General features: G+C 42.5%; 1 protein-coding gene across 1 annotated transcript in view; it reads left to right on the top strand.

The window, feature by feature from the left end:
• Window positions 1–15,666, top strand: part of LOC111961300 (contactin-associated protein-like 4) — a 198,404-nt gene that overhangs the window by 141,920 nt on the left and 40,818 nt on the right. Inside the window, exons 12-16 of the mRNA XM_023983461.3 lie at window positions 3,714–3,833; window positions 8,519–8,716; window positions 9,698–9,854; window positions 12,445–12,572; window positions 13,525–13,695. Coding sequence (XP_023839229.1) covers window positions 3,714–3,833; window positions 8,519–8,716; window positions 9,698–9,854; window positions 12,445–12,572; window positions 13,525–13,695 — 774 coding nt within the window. The remainder of the gene's footprint in view (window positions 1–3,713; window positions 3,834–8,518; window positions 8,717–9,697; window positions 9,855–12,444; window positions 12,573–13,524; window positions 13,696–15,666) is intronic.

The following is a 15,666-nucleotide window of genomic DNA, read 5'->3' on the forward strand; positions in this document are numbered from 1 at the left end:
GGGCAAGAACAAAGGATCAACTACGGAACCCAGCTGGTTAGTGTAACAGTGAAAGAGGGGGAATAGCAACTTCTTTAGTGAAGAAGAACACTCACCTGGATGCATCCCCCTGTTACCATTGTTATTATTATAGCCTTGTATTCATTATTTATCAGTCAGCCAGGCCCACTAGCCATTATCCAGGAGCTATTCAGAATTGTATGGACTGGGATACACAGTGGGTGTGTCTGAAATGGCATCCTATTCCCTATATAGTGCACTTCTTTTGAGCAGGATCCATAGGACTCTGTTCAAAAGTAGTGCGTTATACAAGAAGTAGGGTACCATTATGGACGCAGTCAGAGAAACAGCAACATCTGCAGTGATGGGGCCTGCGTTCCTTAGGGACACCAGCTAGCACCCTTTATTCTGGCATGCAATGGTTTTCTGTGCGTTTTCTTTCAAATAATGACGGTGAGCACATCAATAATGTAACAACATCCGCAACAACAGAACAGACAGCTGGCACACAAAGCTACTGTAGAGGGTAAAGCAGAGTGGAAAGAGAGATGGCCCAAGATAAAGAGCGCCTTTTGCGGTTCTGTGTCTTTGGCAGCATTGCTGTTTGGCAAACACCAACATGCCTCGGTACAGTAGTGTCTTGGAATATAAAAGTTTGTCTTTGTGTATAAGTGTGTTGTGTTGGCACGCCCAACATGCCTAGGTGTCTTAGATTAGAATATGAAGAAAAATATATATAATAATGATTTGTGCATGTTATGTATTCTGTAAGTTAGTTATTCATTCACAAATGTGAATGCGTTATGGACTATCATTGGACAGTCCTTGCCACCCAAAAGCCTGAAGTATGTTCTTCAGCTGAAAACTGTGTTGAGGTTTTGATATACAGTAAGGTCCCAATTTTCCATTTCATGCCAAATCGTGTCCAAATCATCCTGAAGTATAAAAAAATGACTGTGTAACTCAATTAGGTTACTTGAAAATGATTTGGACAGCATTCTCATATACAGTTGAAGTCGGAAGTTCACATACACTTAGGTTGGAGTCATTAAAACTTGTTTTTCAACCACTCCACAAATTTCCAAACTATAGTTTTGGCAAGTCGGTTAGGACATCTACTTTGTGCATGACACAAGTAATTTTTCCAACAATTGTTTACAGACAGATTATTTCACTTGTAATTCACTGTTTCTCAATTCCAGTGGGTCAGAAGTTTACATACACTAAGTTGACTGTGCCTTTAAACAGCTTGGAAAATTCCCGAAAATGATGTCATGGCTTTAGAAGCTTCTGATAGGCTAATTTACATAATTTGAGTCAATTGGAGGTGTACCTGTGGATGTATTTCAAGGCCTACCTTCAAACTCAGTGCCTCTTTGCTTGACATCATGGGAAAATCAACAGAAATCAGCCAAGACTTCAGAAAACAAATTGTAGACCTCCACAAGTCTGGTTCATCCTTGGGAGCAATTTCCAAACGCCTGTAGGTACCACGTTCATCTGTACAAACAATAGTACGCAAGTATAAACACCATGGGACCACGCAGTCATCATACCGCTCAGGAAGGAGACGTGTTCTGTCTCATAGAGATGAACGTACTTTGGTGCGAAAAGTGAATATCAATCCCAGAACCATAGCAAAGGACCTTGTGAAGGTGCTGGAGGAAACAGGTACAAAAGTATCTATATCCACAGTAAAACGAGTCCTATATCGACATAACCTGAAAGCCGGCTAAGCAAGGAAGAAGCCACTGCTCCAAAACCGCCATAAAAAAAGCCAGACTACGGTTTGCAACTGCACATGGGGACAAAGATCGTACTTTTTGGAGAAAAGTATTCTGGTCTGATGAAACAAAAATAGAACTGTTTGGCCATAATGACCCTCGTTATGTTTGGAGGAAAAAGGGGCAGGCCTGCAAGCCGAAGAACACCATCCCAACCGTGAAGCATGGGGGTGGCAGGATCATGTTGTGGGGGTGCTTTCTGCAATAGGGACTGTGCACTTCACAAAATAGATGTAAGGAAAATTATGTGGATATATTGAAGCAACATCTCAAGACATCAGTCAGGAAGTTAAAGCTTGGTCGCAAATGGGACTTCCAAATGGACAATGACCCCAAGCATACTTCCAAAGTTGTGGCAAAATGGCTTCAGGACAACAAAGTCAAGGTATTGGAGTGGCCATCACAAAGCCCTGACCTCAATCCTGTAGAAGATTTGTGGGCAGAACTGAAAAAGCGTGTGTGAGCAAGAAGGAATGGGCCAACTTATTGTGGGAAGCTTGTGGAAGGCTACCCAAAATGTTTGACCCAAGTTAAACAATGTAAAGGCAATGCTACCAAATACTAATTGAGTGTATGTAAACTTCTGACCCACTGGGAATGTGATGAAAGAAATTAAAGCTGAAATAAATCATTCTCTCTACAATTATTCTGACATTTCACATTCTTAAAATAAAGTGGTGATCCTAACTGAACTAAGACAAGGAATTTTTACTGGGATTAAATGTCAGGAATTGTGAAAAACTGAGTTGAAATGTATTTGGCTAAGGTGTATGTAAACTTCCGACTTCAACTGTAGGTATTCCTCTTATCTAGGTGGGTGAGGGCAGTGTGGAGTGCAATTGAGATTGCGTTGTCTATGGATCTGTTGGGGTGGTACGCAAATTGGAGTGGCTCTAAGGTATCTGGGATGATAGAGTTGATGTGTGCCATAACCAGCCTTTCAAAGCACCTAATGATTACAGAAGTGAGTRCTACAGGGCTGTAGTCATTGTGGCATGAAGCCTTAGAATTCTTGGGGACAGGAATAATGGTAGTTATCTTAAGGATTAAAGACTGGGACAAGGAGAGGGTGAAAATAACCGTGAATGTGCCTTCCAGCTGATCTGCACATGCTCTGAGAATGCGCCCTGGAATACCATCCAGCCCTGCTGCCGTGCAAGTAGCACCAGTCCTCTGGGTCGGTAGGTGCTCTCACGCACGTTCCGGTGTTGTATTGTCGAAGTGTGCATAAAATATATTGAGTTTGTCTGGAAGAGAGGCATCGTTGGGCTGATTGTGCCTGGGTCTTCCTTTGTATTCCGTAATGGACTGTAGCCCCTGCCACACAAGGCAGGCGTCAGAGCCTGTGTAGTATGATTCCACCTTATTCCTTTATTGTCCTTTTGCTCGTTGGATGACTCTGAGGTTGTAGTGTGACTTATTGTTGCTGTCCTCAGTTGTAGCCTCAGGTTTGTCTGCGATAACCCTGTGTGCGGTAGCCCTGTCCTTTAGTCTAGCGCCAACATCTGTGTTAATCCAGGGCTTTTGATTGGGGGAAGCAGCGAACTTTCACTGTGGTGACAACGTCGCTGATGCATTTCCTTATGAAGCCGGTGACAGATGTGGTTAGCCCGTCGACGGTATCGGCAGAGTCTCGGACCATATTCCAATCAGCCATGCAAAGCATTCCTGTAGCATAATCTCAGATTCTGATGACCATTTCTCAACGGAGCGAGTCACAGGTATTTCCTGTTTGAGCTTCCCCTTGTATACAGTAAGCAGGAGTACTAAGTCATGATCTTATTGGCCGAATAGCGGACAAGGGAGGGCCTTGTATGCTTGCTGTGGGTAGAGTGTGTGTGTACGCATTTTTGTTAATCATTTCAGTCAGTACTCATTTCAGTTAGGATTAGCAGTAAGTAACCTGAGTAATTGTTTTCTCCTCCTCAGCCGTCTATGAGCAGTCATGTGAAGTGTACAAACACAAGGGCAACACAACAGGGCTATATTACATAGACGTGGATGGAAGCGGCCTGATCAAGCCACAGCTGATTTATTGCAACATGACTGGTAAGCCACACGCACACTCACAGACACACACACACCACACACTCCCACAAGGCGTGGGGACCCACGGGCTATATCAACTCAGCAAAAAAAAGAAACGTCTGTGTAGATAAACTGTGTTTATTTTCAGCGAACTTAACATGTGTAAGTATTTGTATGAACATAACAAGATTCAACAACTGAGRCATAAACTGAACAGCTTCCATAGACATGTGACTAACAGAAATGGAATAATGTGTCCCTGAACAAAGGGGGGGTGAAAATCAAAAGTAACAGTCAGTATCTGGTGTGGCCACCAGCTGCATTAAGTACTGCAGTGCATCTCCTGCTCATGGACTGCACCAGATTTGCCAGTTCTTGCTGTGAGACGTTATCCCACTCTTCCTCCAAGGCACCTGCAAGTTCCCGGACATTTCTGGGGGGAATGGCCCTAGCCCTCACCCTCCGATCCAACAGGTCCCAGACGTGCTCAATGGGATTGAGATCCAGGCTCTTCGCTGGCCATGGCAGAAATGACATTCCTGTCTTGCAGGAAATCATGCACAGAATGAGCAGTATGGCTGGTGGCATTGTCATGCAGGAGGGTCATGCCAGGATGAGCGTGCAGGAAGGGTATCACATGAGGGAGGAGGATGTCTTCCCTGTAATGCACAGCGTTGAGATTGCCTGCAATGACAACAAGCTCAGTCCGATGATGCTGTGACACACCGACCCAGACCATGACGGACCCTCCACCTCCAAATCGATCCCGCTCCAGAGTACAGGCCTCGGTATAACTGTCATTCCTTCGACGATAAACGCGAATCCAACCATCACCCCTGGTGAGAYAAAACCGCAACTCGTCAGTGAAGAGCACTTTTTTTCAGTACTGCCTGGTCCAGCGACGGTGGGTTTGTGCCCATGGGCGACGTTGTTGCCGGTGATGTCTGGTGAAGACCTGCCTTACAACAGGCCTACAAGTCCTCAGTCCAGCCTCTCTCAGCCTATTGCGGACAGTCTGAGCACTGATGGAGGGATTGTGTGTTCCTGGTGTAACTCGGGCAGTTGTTGTTGCCATCCTGTACCTGTCTCGCAGGTGTGATGTTCGGATGTACCGATCCTGTGCAGGTGTTGTTACACGTGGTCTGCCACTGCGAGGACGACCAGCTGYCCGTCCTGTCTTCCTGTAGCGCTGTCTTAGGCGTCTCACAGTATGAACATTGTAATTTATTGCCCTGGCAACATCTGCAGTCCTCATGCCTCCTTGCAGCATGCCTAAGGCATGTTCACGCAGATGAGCAGGGACCCTGTGGGTATTTCTTTTGGTGTTTTTCAGAGTTAGTAGAAAGGCTTCTTTAGTGTCCTAAGTTTTCATAACTGTGACCTTAATTGCCTACCGTCTGTAAGCTATTCGTTTCTTGACGACCGTTCCACAGGTGCATGTTATTTAATTGTTTATGGTTCATTGAACAAGCATGGGAAACAGTGTTTAAACCCTTTACAATGAAGATATGTGAAGTTATTTGGATTTTTACAAATTATCTTTGAAAGACAGGGTCCTGAAAAGGGAAGTTTCTTTCTTTGCTGAGTTTATATACTATATACATATATATATATRTATATATTATTCTAWTTTTGGTTTCTGAGATTTGGGGTCCCCCTCGAGGCCCCCCTGTTCCAGATAGCATATAAACATGTTGTAGTGATGTGACTATCATTAATTAATGTGATGACTGCTATTTATCAAATAATTACCTACTATGTTTAATTGATACTCGATTAAATGAATMATGTAACAATTAACTCATTAGGAATTTGGGGCACAACGGGAAAAGTTCTTTAACGAGTTACTATCTCCCGACTTAAACTCTAAAAATATAAAAATATCTCTTACGTCAATAACAGTACATTTTTTATTATCATTAGTCTCATTCTGAACATTGCACAATTCTTGGATATCTGCACGAACCCTAACCTAAGTGATGAATCAGAAATACACAAATTGGCTTAGTTAAATATTTACTAACTAACTAAATCATCACACTGAATACGTAAACACACAGCATAGGTTATTGATTACATACATAATACAATGAAAACATTTCCCTAGTGGACTAACAAAAGCATGACTGTTTGGTTACACAATGGAAAGGGAGGGGTATGTAAGGAGAGGGGGAGACAAAGASWCTCAACTTATCATACATACACTTAGAAGCTACGCCCATGGGAATATAAATGCTTTGCACATGAACGACCGCTCATTCRGAAATTAAATGCAATGTATATATTTACTCATAGATGTCTTTGTCGTCTCTCTGTTGAACTCGATGGTTCTATGGGAAGTGGTTTGATGTAAGTCTCTGGTTGTCCATCAGAGGTCACAATTTCCTTCTTAGTTGAAGGCTTCTTTTGTTCTTGAGTGTTCGTTAGAATAGATACTTCAGATGTACCACACGGTGGTGAGAGGGATCTGTCTTCCCTCTCGTCTTTGGTCAAATGTCCGAGACTACTTTACATGCACGGCTGCAGACTGTGAATGTTTGGTTTAGTCTTTTTAACCATTTCAACTTCTCTGGTCTCAATAGTTGATTATTTAGGGTACAGCTAGGACCACTTTACACGCCGGCAGCAATCCGGCATGTTTTGGTCTAATGTTAATTTTGTTAGCGAGTCCTTTTAAGCACTCTGGTCTTAGGGGCGTTCCATCACGCCGACACAATGTCTGTGCTCACGTGGGCGTGGTTTATATGAAAAGCCATCATCTCATTTAGAAGGCTAAAATCTCATTGCTATCTTCACAAAGTATTGTCATACTTAATCATATATTTTATACAACATTTAGATGCAAACCTGACAACTAGAATGTGTACACCCTCAGAGATACAGTTATTTAGTTATACCATCCTTAATGATTATGATTTATCACAAAATAACAAACACTTTGACAGGATTGTTCTTTATCCCCACTGACCATTTCCCACATTCTTTATGTTAGAAATATTGTTTCATTATCAACTTTTGGATGTTGGAGTTTTGGTGGCAGTCTCTGTGTAACAAAGGATTTTCACACAAACTTCAGAGCTAATTAAACCACTGGATGATGAGCTACAGTAGGGTTTCCATGCATACATTATGACCACTGCATGACTAGTTAGGGTTTCCCTGCATACATTACCTTTCTCCATACATTAGTACATTGCATACATAACCACTGGCAGCACTGTGACTGTTCTATTAGTTTCTACCATTGCCTAATTTATACAGATGTTGGATCTTAATTTGAGCCAGTTTGCTAGCAGGAAAATAATCCTGCAGCAACAGGACATTTGAATTTTTCTGTTGGTTATAATTAATACATTTTTTGTTGGGGTTGATACATACAAATCAAGTCTGAAATTTCAAAGTGGAAATTACAAAATTCTGAAACCTGTTTAAACCTCAAATACACTATCTATACAAAAGTATGTGGACACCCAATGGGTGTGGCTATTTCARTAGAAATGTAAATTGGAGCACACAGCCACGCAATCTCCATCAACAAACATTGGCATTAGAATAACCTTACTGAAGAGAAGAACTTGACTTGCCTGCACAGAGCCCTGACCTCAACCCCATCAAACACCTTTGAGATGAATTGGAACGCCGACTGCTAGACTGGCCTAATCGGCCAGTCTAGCACCACAGTAATGCCACAGTAATGCTAGTGGCTGAATGGAAGCAAGTCCCCGCAGCAATGTTCCAACATCTAGTAGAACGCCTTCCCAGAAGAGTGGAGGCTGTTATAGCAGCAAAGTGGGGTACAACTAAATGGCCACCTACACTGGCGTATGGTACTGGCTTATTGCCCGCCAGTGGTGCTTTAGCTATCTCTCTCACTGACGGAAACAGACCGACACGTTTAGGGTGCAGTTGATGGCTCTCAGTAAGTAACTGAGCTGTGAGCTGTAGCTTCAGGGGGTGCGTGCCTGCCTTCCCTACAGGACACCTACACCAGGTGTTACAGGAAGGCCAAAACTGGCCAATAGTTTCTACCCTCAGACCATCAGATTGCTGAATAGCCACGCTACTCCCCCGAGTGAAAACGTTTGGGAACCCCTGACTTACCTTACCTGCTGCTCCTCCTAGGGACATCCTCCCCCCCCCCCCAACAACATTAATCACTGATGCGGGTGTCAATATGTATAGTTTTGATTAAAAAAAAATATTTGTTATTGTTTTTATTTCACTTGGTCCCCACACCCCCTCAATGGTCATGCTGCTCCCCCTATGGTAATTCCCCCACACCCCCTCACAGCCTTTAATCTGCCTCCACCCCAATGGACATTTATTTATTCATCACTGCTACAGTTGTTATGATGTACGTATATAGGGCTATTTCTATTTCCATTGTTGTTTACTATTAGTATTTTCATTATTTTACTTCACTTAGTCCTGCATGTTGTACCCTGCAATCACACCTGCAACCACTTACATGTGACTATTAAACACTCTAAAACTGGATCTGAATCTCTGGGTGGGATCCCAGATCATCTGACAGGATTCCAATCCTTCAGGGCTGGCATCAGCAGCTATCGGAATCATCTCATCTTCCCACCCACCCCATCCCTATTTTTCAGAGTGTCTTTGTTATCATTAACATTTGCATAATGATGTAAAATGATCTTCGGGGTTCCCTCCATTTCTCTGTCTCTCTCTCTATTCTCCTCCAGATAAAACATGGATGGTGATCCAACACAATAACACGGAGCTAACCAAATTAAAGGCCTCCTCTGGGATAAATCAGCATTTAGCCTATTTTAACTATTCGGCCGATGCGGAACAGCTCGGGGCCATAATTACCCAGGCAGAGCACTGCGAGCAGGAAGTCTTCTACCACTGTAGAAAGTCACGCCTCTTAAACACACCAGGTAAGCCCTTTTATTAACAGTATTGATCCCAGCCAGCCATAAAGGTCAGGATGATTAAAAAGCTGCTCACTCGGTCGGCTGTGAGTCAGTGCATGAGTCTTAAATGGCTCCCTAGTCCTTATTTCCCTATCAGGGCCCATAGGTCTCTGGCCAAAAGTAGTGCACTATATAGGAAATAGGGTGCCATTTGGGAGACACCCTGTGAGAGGGAGTGCTGCACGCCACACGCAGAGCTTAAGCAGACGTCACAATTTGATTATTATGCTCTTTGTTGCAAACTAATCTAGGTTTGGAGGGGAGATCGATTATCTTTGAGTAATGTATGTAGGCCGAACACCATTGTGTTGTGATCGAATATTCACAATTTCTGGAAATGTTACATGTTCATGCACTGAGTGAGTTAGCTTTAAAGTGTGTTTTTTTTTGGGGGGGGGGGTCGTTGGTGTTTGCCATGTGGTATTCATTTGTAGTTTTGTCAACCTTGTAATTACTATTTTAGACCTGCAAATGAACATGAAACAAGGCAACGCACAGCTTCACAGAGTAATTGCTGTCCATTAGCTGTCTCGTTACTGTAGAGGCTGACTGAGAGAAGAGGAAAACAATGTCAAAGCTAAATAAATCATGCTGGAAAATGTCAAATGAAGAATAATGAGGGGAGCGTGATCAGACAAGTGTTGGAAGCACTTTGTAGTCTATACTGCTTTTTTGTGGAGGTCCGAAACTGGTGACTTAACCATTCTCTATTAAACACTCTCGCTCTCCTCTTGTTCCTCTTGTCTTTTTGTGGAAAGTGTATCTGTTATATATCATCAGTGTTGCCATTGCAAATAGCACTTATTGGTCTCTAGGTAAAACACATCTTGTCCGATCTGTTTAGAAGACATTTGCAATACCTCGAGCTTTATGTTTTTACATTAGAGCCCAAAGAGTTTTGGAGTCTGTAGGGTTTTTGAATAAGTGTGTGTGTGTGTGTCTCAGATGGATCTCCGTTCACTTGGTGGGTGGGACGTACAGACGAGCCCCAAACGTACTGGGGCGGGGCGGTACCAGGGAGCCAGCAGTGTGGCTGCGGTCTTCAGGGTAACTGCATCGACTCAGACCACTACTGCAATTGTGACGCTGACCGCAAAGAATGGTACAACACCATCACCAATACGACTCTCATTCTCTATATTTTTTCCCTTGTTCCTTCGCTCTCTCTCTTTTTTCCTCGTTCTTTCCCTCTCTTCTTCTCTCTCGCTCACTTTGCTTGTTTCTTCCTCCTCTTCTGAATGGCAAACACCACTACTCTTCAGCTCCTTTACCCCATCCTTTCCTATGTCTTTTCCTCCCTTACCCTCTTTCCTATATACTGTTTGGTTCCCTGCCCAAACAGGCTGTAGTATACCATGCAGTTATACTCTATATGAACTCTACTGACTGAGATTCACCATTCAATATTTAATCTTATTTAGAAAGGGCCTTGTTCTCTCACCGGCATTTATATTTTTAGATATTATTTGTATAGCCCCCGCAACAGTGTTATAAGCCTGCAAGAACTTAAACAGTATCTGAAAGTAAAAATAAACATAATCTGGATGATGGTTGTTAGTATTTGCACAATTTCCTTTTCTATTTCCTATTCTAAAGTTGTTATGGACTGCAGACATGGGTTAAAATCAGTGGAGGCTGGTGAGGGGAGGACGGCTCATAATAATGGCTGGAACGAAGCAAATGGAATGGCATCAAACACATGGAAACCATGTGTTTGATGTATTTGACACCATTTCACTCTTTCCGCTCCAGACATTACCACAAGCCCGTCCTCCCCAATTAAGGTGCCACCAACCTCTTGTGGTTCAAATAATATTTGTTTTCTTTCAAATACTTTGAGTGCTTGATTGAGCCTGCCTGGTAGTGCCAGATGTGCAAGGTTTGCACTTCTGGGACTATTTCATTGGTTCCWTTAAACCAGGTCAATCAGTTGCATCTAAAGTATACAAAAAAATATATAAACGCAACATGTAAACTATTGGTCTCATGTTTCATGACGTGAAATAAAAGATGCCACAAATGTTCCATACACACAAAAAGCTTATTTCTCTCAAATATTGTGCATATTTTCTAGGTGTGGCATATCAAGAAGCTGATTAAACATCATGATCATTACAAAGGTGCACCTTGTGTTGGGGACAATAAAAGGGCTCTCTAAAATGTGCAGTTTTGTCACACAACACAATGCTACATGTGTCTGCAGTTTTGCAATTGGCATGCTGACTACAGAAATGTTTAACAGAGCTGTTGCCCAAAAATTGAACGTTAATTTCTCTATCATAAGCCGCCTCTGATGTCGTTTTAGAGAATTTGGCAGTGTAACCACGCCAGCCCAGGACCTCCCTATCCGGCTTCTTCACCGGCTGGATGGTCTGAGACAAGGCACCCGGACAGCTGACTACACTGTGGGTTTGCACAACCGAAACATTTCTGCACAAACTGTCAGAAACCATCTCAGGGAAGCTCATCTGCATGCTCGTCATCCTTACTAGGGTCAAGACCTGACTGCATTTCGGCGTCGTAACCGATTTCAGTAGACAAATGCTCAACTTCGATGGCCACTGGCACATTGGAGAAGTGTGCTCTTCATGTATGAATCCCGGTTTCAACTATACCAGGCAGATGGCCGACAATGTGTATGGCGTCGTCTGGGCGAGCGGTTTGCTGATGTCAACGTTGTGAACAGAGTGCCCCATGGTGGCGGTGGTGTTATGGTATGGGCATGCATAAGCTAAGGACAACGAACACAAATGCATTTTATCGATGGCAATTTGAATGCACAGAGATACAAGATCTTGAAGACCATTGTTGTGCCATTYATCCACCGCCATCACCTCATGTTTCAGAATGATAATGCACAGCCCTATGTCACAAGGATCTGTACACAATTCCTGGAAGCTGAAAATGTCCCAGTTCTTCGATGGCCTGTATGCTCACCAGACGTCACCCATTGAGCAYGTTYGGAATGCTCTGAATCGACATGTACGACAGCGTGTTCCAGTTCCAGCCAATATCCAGCAACTTCGCACAGCCATTGAAGAGGAGGCACAGGCAACAGTCAACAGCCTGATCAACTCTATACGAGGAGATGTGTCGCACTGCATGAGGCAAATCGTGGTCACACCAGATATTGACTGGTATTCTGATCCACGCCCCTACTTTTTGTAAGGTTTCTGTGACCAACAGATGCATATCTGTATTACCAGTCATGTGAAATCCATAGATTACAGCCTCATTTATTTATTTCAATTGACTGATTTCTTTATATGAACTGTAAAATCTTTGAAATTGTTGCATTTTGTGTTGATATTTTTGTTCAGTGTATTTAAAAGATACGAGATACAAGTACTATTTGAACACAGGTCTGATGGACCAAAAATGTTTTTTTACGTTGTACGTTGTTATTGTTGTTGTAACGCATCCCTCCTCTCTTATTTCGCAAGTTTACACTTATTATGCTGGAGGGTGAACTAAGCGATTTTCCCTTAGATAGGCCAGCTGCAAAGTCAAAATTGCCTATACTGTAAAAATTCAGGAAAACAAAMATTTGGTTAGTGTTAGCAGTGTGGTTAAGGTTATGGTTAGGTTTAAAATCAGACTTTATGACTTTGTGGTTGTGCCAGCTAGTGACCACTCTACCTGCGGAACAAGATTGATGATGAAAAACGCTAACCTGCTCTGATTTCCAACAGGGCTGCTGACTCTGGCCTGCTCATCCATAAGGAGAATCTACCAGTCAGATGGGTGGTGGTGGGGGATATACAGAGACCTGAATCAGAGGCAGCCTATAGAGTCAGCCCACTTAGATGTCATGGCGACAGTAAGTACCAAGTGATAAAATAATAAAGATAGAGTGTGTGACTATCTATACTCCCAATTATTTATTGGATAGCACAAACATTGTGGCACACGGTGCCTTCCTGTGTGTGGCTTAGATAGTACGTATAATGTCAATCAGTCATTTTACTGTATCGGTGTATTATTTACTCCGTGGCTGACCCTCCCCAGATACATTGACTGGTTCATACTGAATACTGTATGCTTGCTTTTGATATGTCAGTCTATCAGTTAATCTATCTGTCCATTATGTCCTATATGGGAAATGGAGTATGTGCAGTACACACAGGCTGTGACTCAAACAAATGCAGATAAACGACCTGCGCACATCAATAGACGACCAGCTGCTTTACTCTGAGTTCTCAGCTCAGCCATTCGTTCCACACCTGTTTGATGGCAATGCGGCGTTCTCTTCCTCTCGCACTCTGGTTGTGCACGTAATCGAATTATGTGTAGGGAAATACCACATTAGYGGAATTGTAACAAGAACAATAATGTTCTCTCTTTTATGTTGTTATGCTGATGGCAGTAGGTAGTCGTTGTTGTTAATCACACAATAATGAAATAATCCCCATCTCTTTGTGATTCCTAATTGCAGCCTTGGTTACCTACAAATATTACTCTTAGTAAAGTAGACATAAATGGGGAAAACGATGGTGGGATATTATTAAGACTAATTAGTAGAAACGGTTGGCTTGTTTATGTGCCTGACAGTCTCGATGGATCATTATAATGGACTGAGTTGGGGACAGTATACTCTTATTTCATTCTCAGTCTATTTAGACCCTTTTTTACAATTAGCAACCTTTTGCTCAAGGATTGGTACATACAATATGTGCAACAGCATAGAAGGCAAAAAAAAATACATAACTGTATGAAAGTATAAACAGTATAAATTGTAATTAATATGTATTATTTGCCTCGTTTTTTTTTAGAGAACTTCTGGAACGCAGCGTTCTTCAACAAAGAGACGTCGTACCTGCACTTCCCCACGTTCCACGGAGAGCTGAGTGCAGACATCTCCTTCCTGTTCAAAACCACCGCCTCTTCAGGGGTCTTCCTGGAAAACCTGGGCATTAAAGACTTCATACGGGTTGAACTCAGCTGTAAGTAAAGTGGATGATAGCACTGTGGAGAGAATGCTTGACTCTATGGTTCATGATCAAGTGTTTCGGTGCGGGGTTCAAAAGGCATATAGACTGGGAAAGGAAAAGCTGCACTGACTAAAACTCGCTGAACTTCTGTGGAGAGACCTGACCATGGCATTCATCTTGAAAGTAATAGGTCCTGAATTTGGCTTACAATTGCTTGAGTGCAATACACATCTTCCAAAGGTGTTAGGCACAAGTTAGCTTGAATGCAATAAGGCCTTAACATCTTRGAATGGTGTTAGCTTGATTTAGTTTGAATGCAATGCACATCCTCTTCGACCATGATGTTAGAAAAATGATTAAGCTTGAATGCAATACACATCTCTGGAATATTCTTACAATATTATTTGGCTTGAATGTAGCACATCATCTTTCTCCATGGTATTGAACATGATTTGGCTTATTAGGGCAGCTCATTGTCAGAGATATTTGCAGTTGCAGAGATTGTAAAGCTCTAATACTCTGAACGGTGCTTTTTAAAGATAAAATATTGGTCTATTTGTAAAGCAGCGGTAAAGCGTGAAACTCCTTTTCTGAGACGACATATGATAGAGAGAGTCTGTGGAGCTACACAGACATCATGAGCATACTCTCCTTGGGGAAATTATGGGACTGCCATTGTTCAAGCGAAACACAGACTTTGGCGCTGATATACTTAATTTATGTTGACTCCTGTTTAGATAGAACTGCATTATTATGGGYCCGGAGTAAGAAGTTTTGTCTCTAAATTATGGTCTGGCGCTGTGACTGTTATTGTTTCATATGCCTTCTCCTGGTCCCATGACAACTAATCCACACTCTGGTAGAATCCCCATGAGCCTTTGAGATTGGAGGATGCCGACTTAGGAGGGTAGAAGCCTTTTCTATTCTGTATTGTCAGGACTGATTTTTTGGGACATCTGTAGCGGAATGTTAACATTGTTGTCGCGGTGCTAGATGTTATTGTCTATAGAGACAATAGCCAGGGGTGATTGATGGGAGGCCTGCATAGAGAGACCTTCCAGGGTGTAGGGGTATGTTCCTGCTGTAATGACCCATTCTTCAGATGTAGGATCTTAATTTGAGCCAGTTTTCTACAGCAGAATAATTATCCCGCAGAAAATGTGAATTATTATGTGGATTATAATGAATGTGGATTATTGATACATTTTCGTAAGTGAAAATCAAGCCTGAAATTTCAATATGGGAATTAAACTTCAGAAGCCTTTTTAAACCTCAAATACACTACAAGTTTCACATTTCCTGCATTGCATGATTGTTTTCCTGCGACAGGGTGATCARATTACGATCCTATATCTGTACACATCACTGACTTCACAGAGCTTGATTAAAGCCCCTGAATCCCACTATAGTAAATTACTGGGGACACGGCATGACATGTACCTATTGTACAGAGAGACGTGTCTATTGTTGTGAGGTCACAGCCATACCATGTTATCGATTGAGCATCCATGTAGACTAGTAAAGGTTGCACAGCTGACTCTTCAGGCTTAATCAAAGTATATCCTATGGAAATAGAACAATTTATATATATATATATACATTCACCGCCTAATTTATTGAACTGTGCATGTGGATGCTGTTTTTAACCTTACCGTTGCCGTCACATTCCCTCAGACAAGGTGTGTGCTTGTGGGTGCGTTGGCATTGGTGTGTATGTGTGTGTGTCATCTTAAGAGGCAGAAAGGGAAGCTCGCTATGCAGTGAATACTAAAGAGATCAGAATAGATGATTAGCTTTTTCACAGAGTCTTTGTCGCCGCCATGCAGACCAGGGAAGTGTTTGATGACAAACTCTGGCCCTGGCCTCAGCTTCCCATGCACAGTGGTGTGTGTGTGTGTGTGTGTGCATGCTTGCATACCCTTGTGTGTGTGTGTGCATGCGTGTTTGTGTGTGTGTGTGCATGCGTGTTTGTGTGCTGCCCTG

The sequence above is a fragment of the Salvelinus sp. IW2-2015 genome, linkage group LG4q.1:29 (assembly GCF_002910315.2).
Source record: "Salvelinus sp. IW2-2015 linkage group LG4q.1:29, ASM291031v2, whole genome shotgun sequence".
Classification (NCBI taxonomy): Eukaryota; Metazoa; Chordata; class Actinopteri; order Salmoniformes; family Salmonidae; genus Salvelinus; species Salvelinus sp. IW2-2015.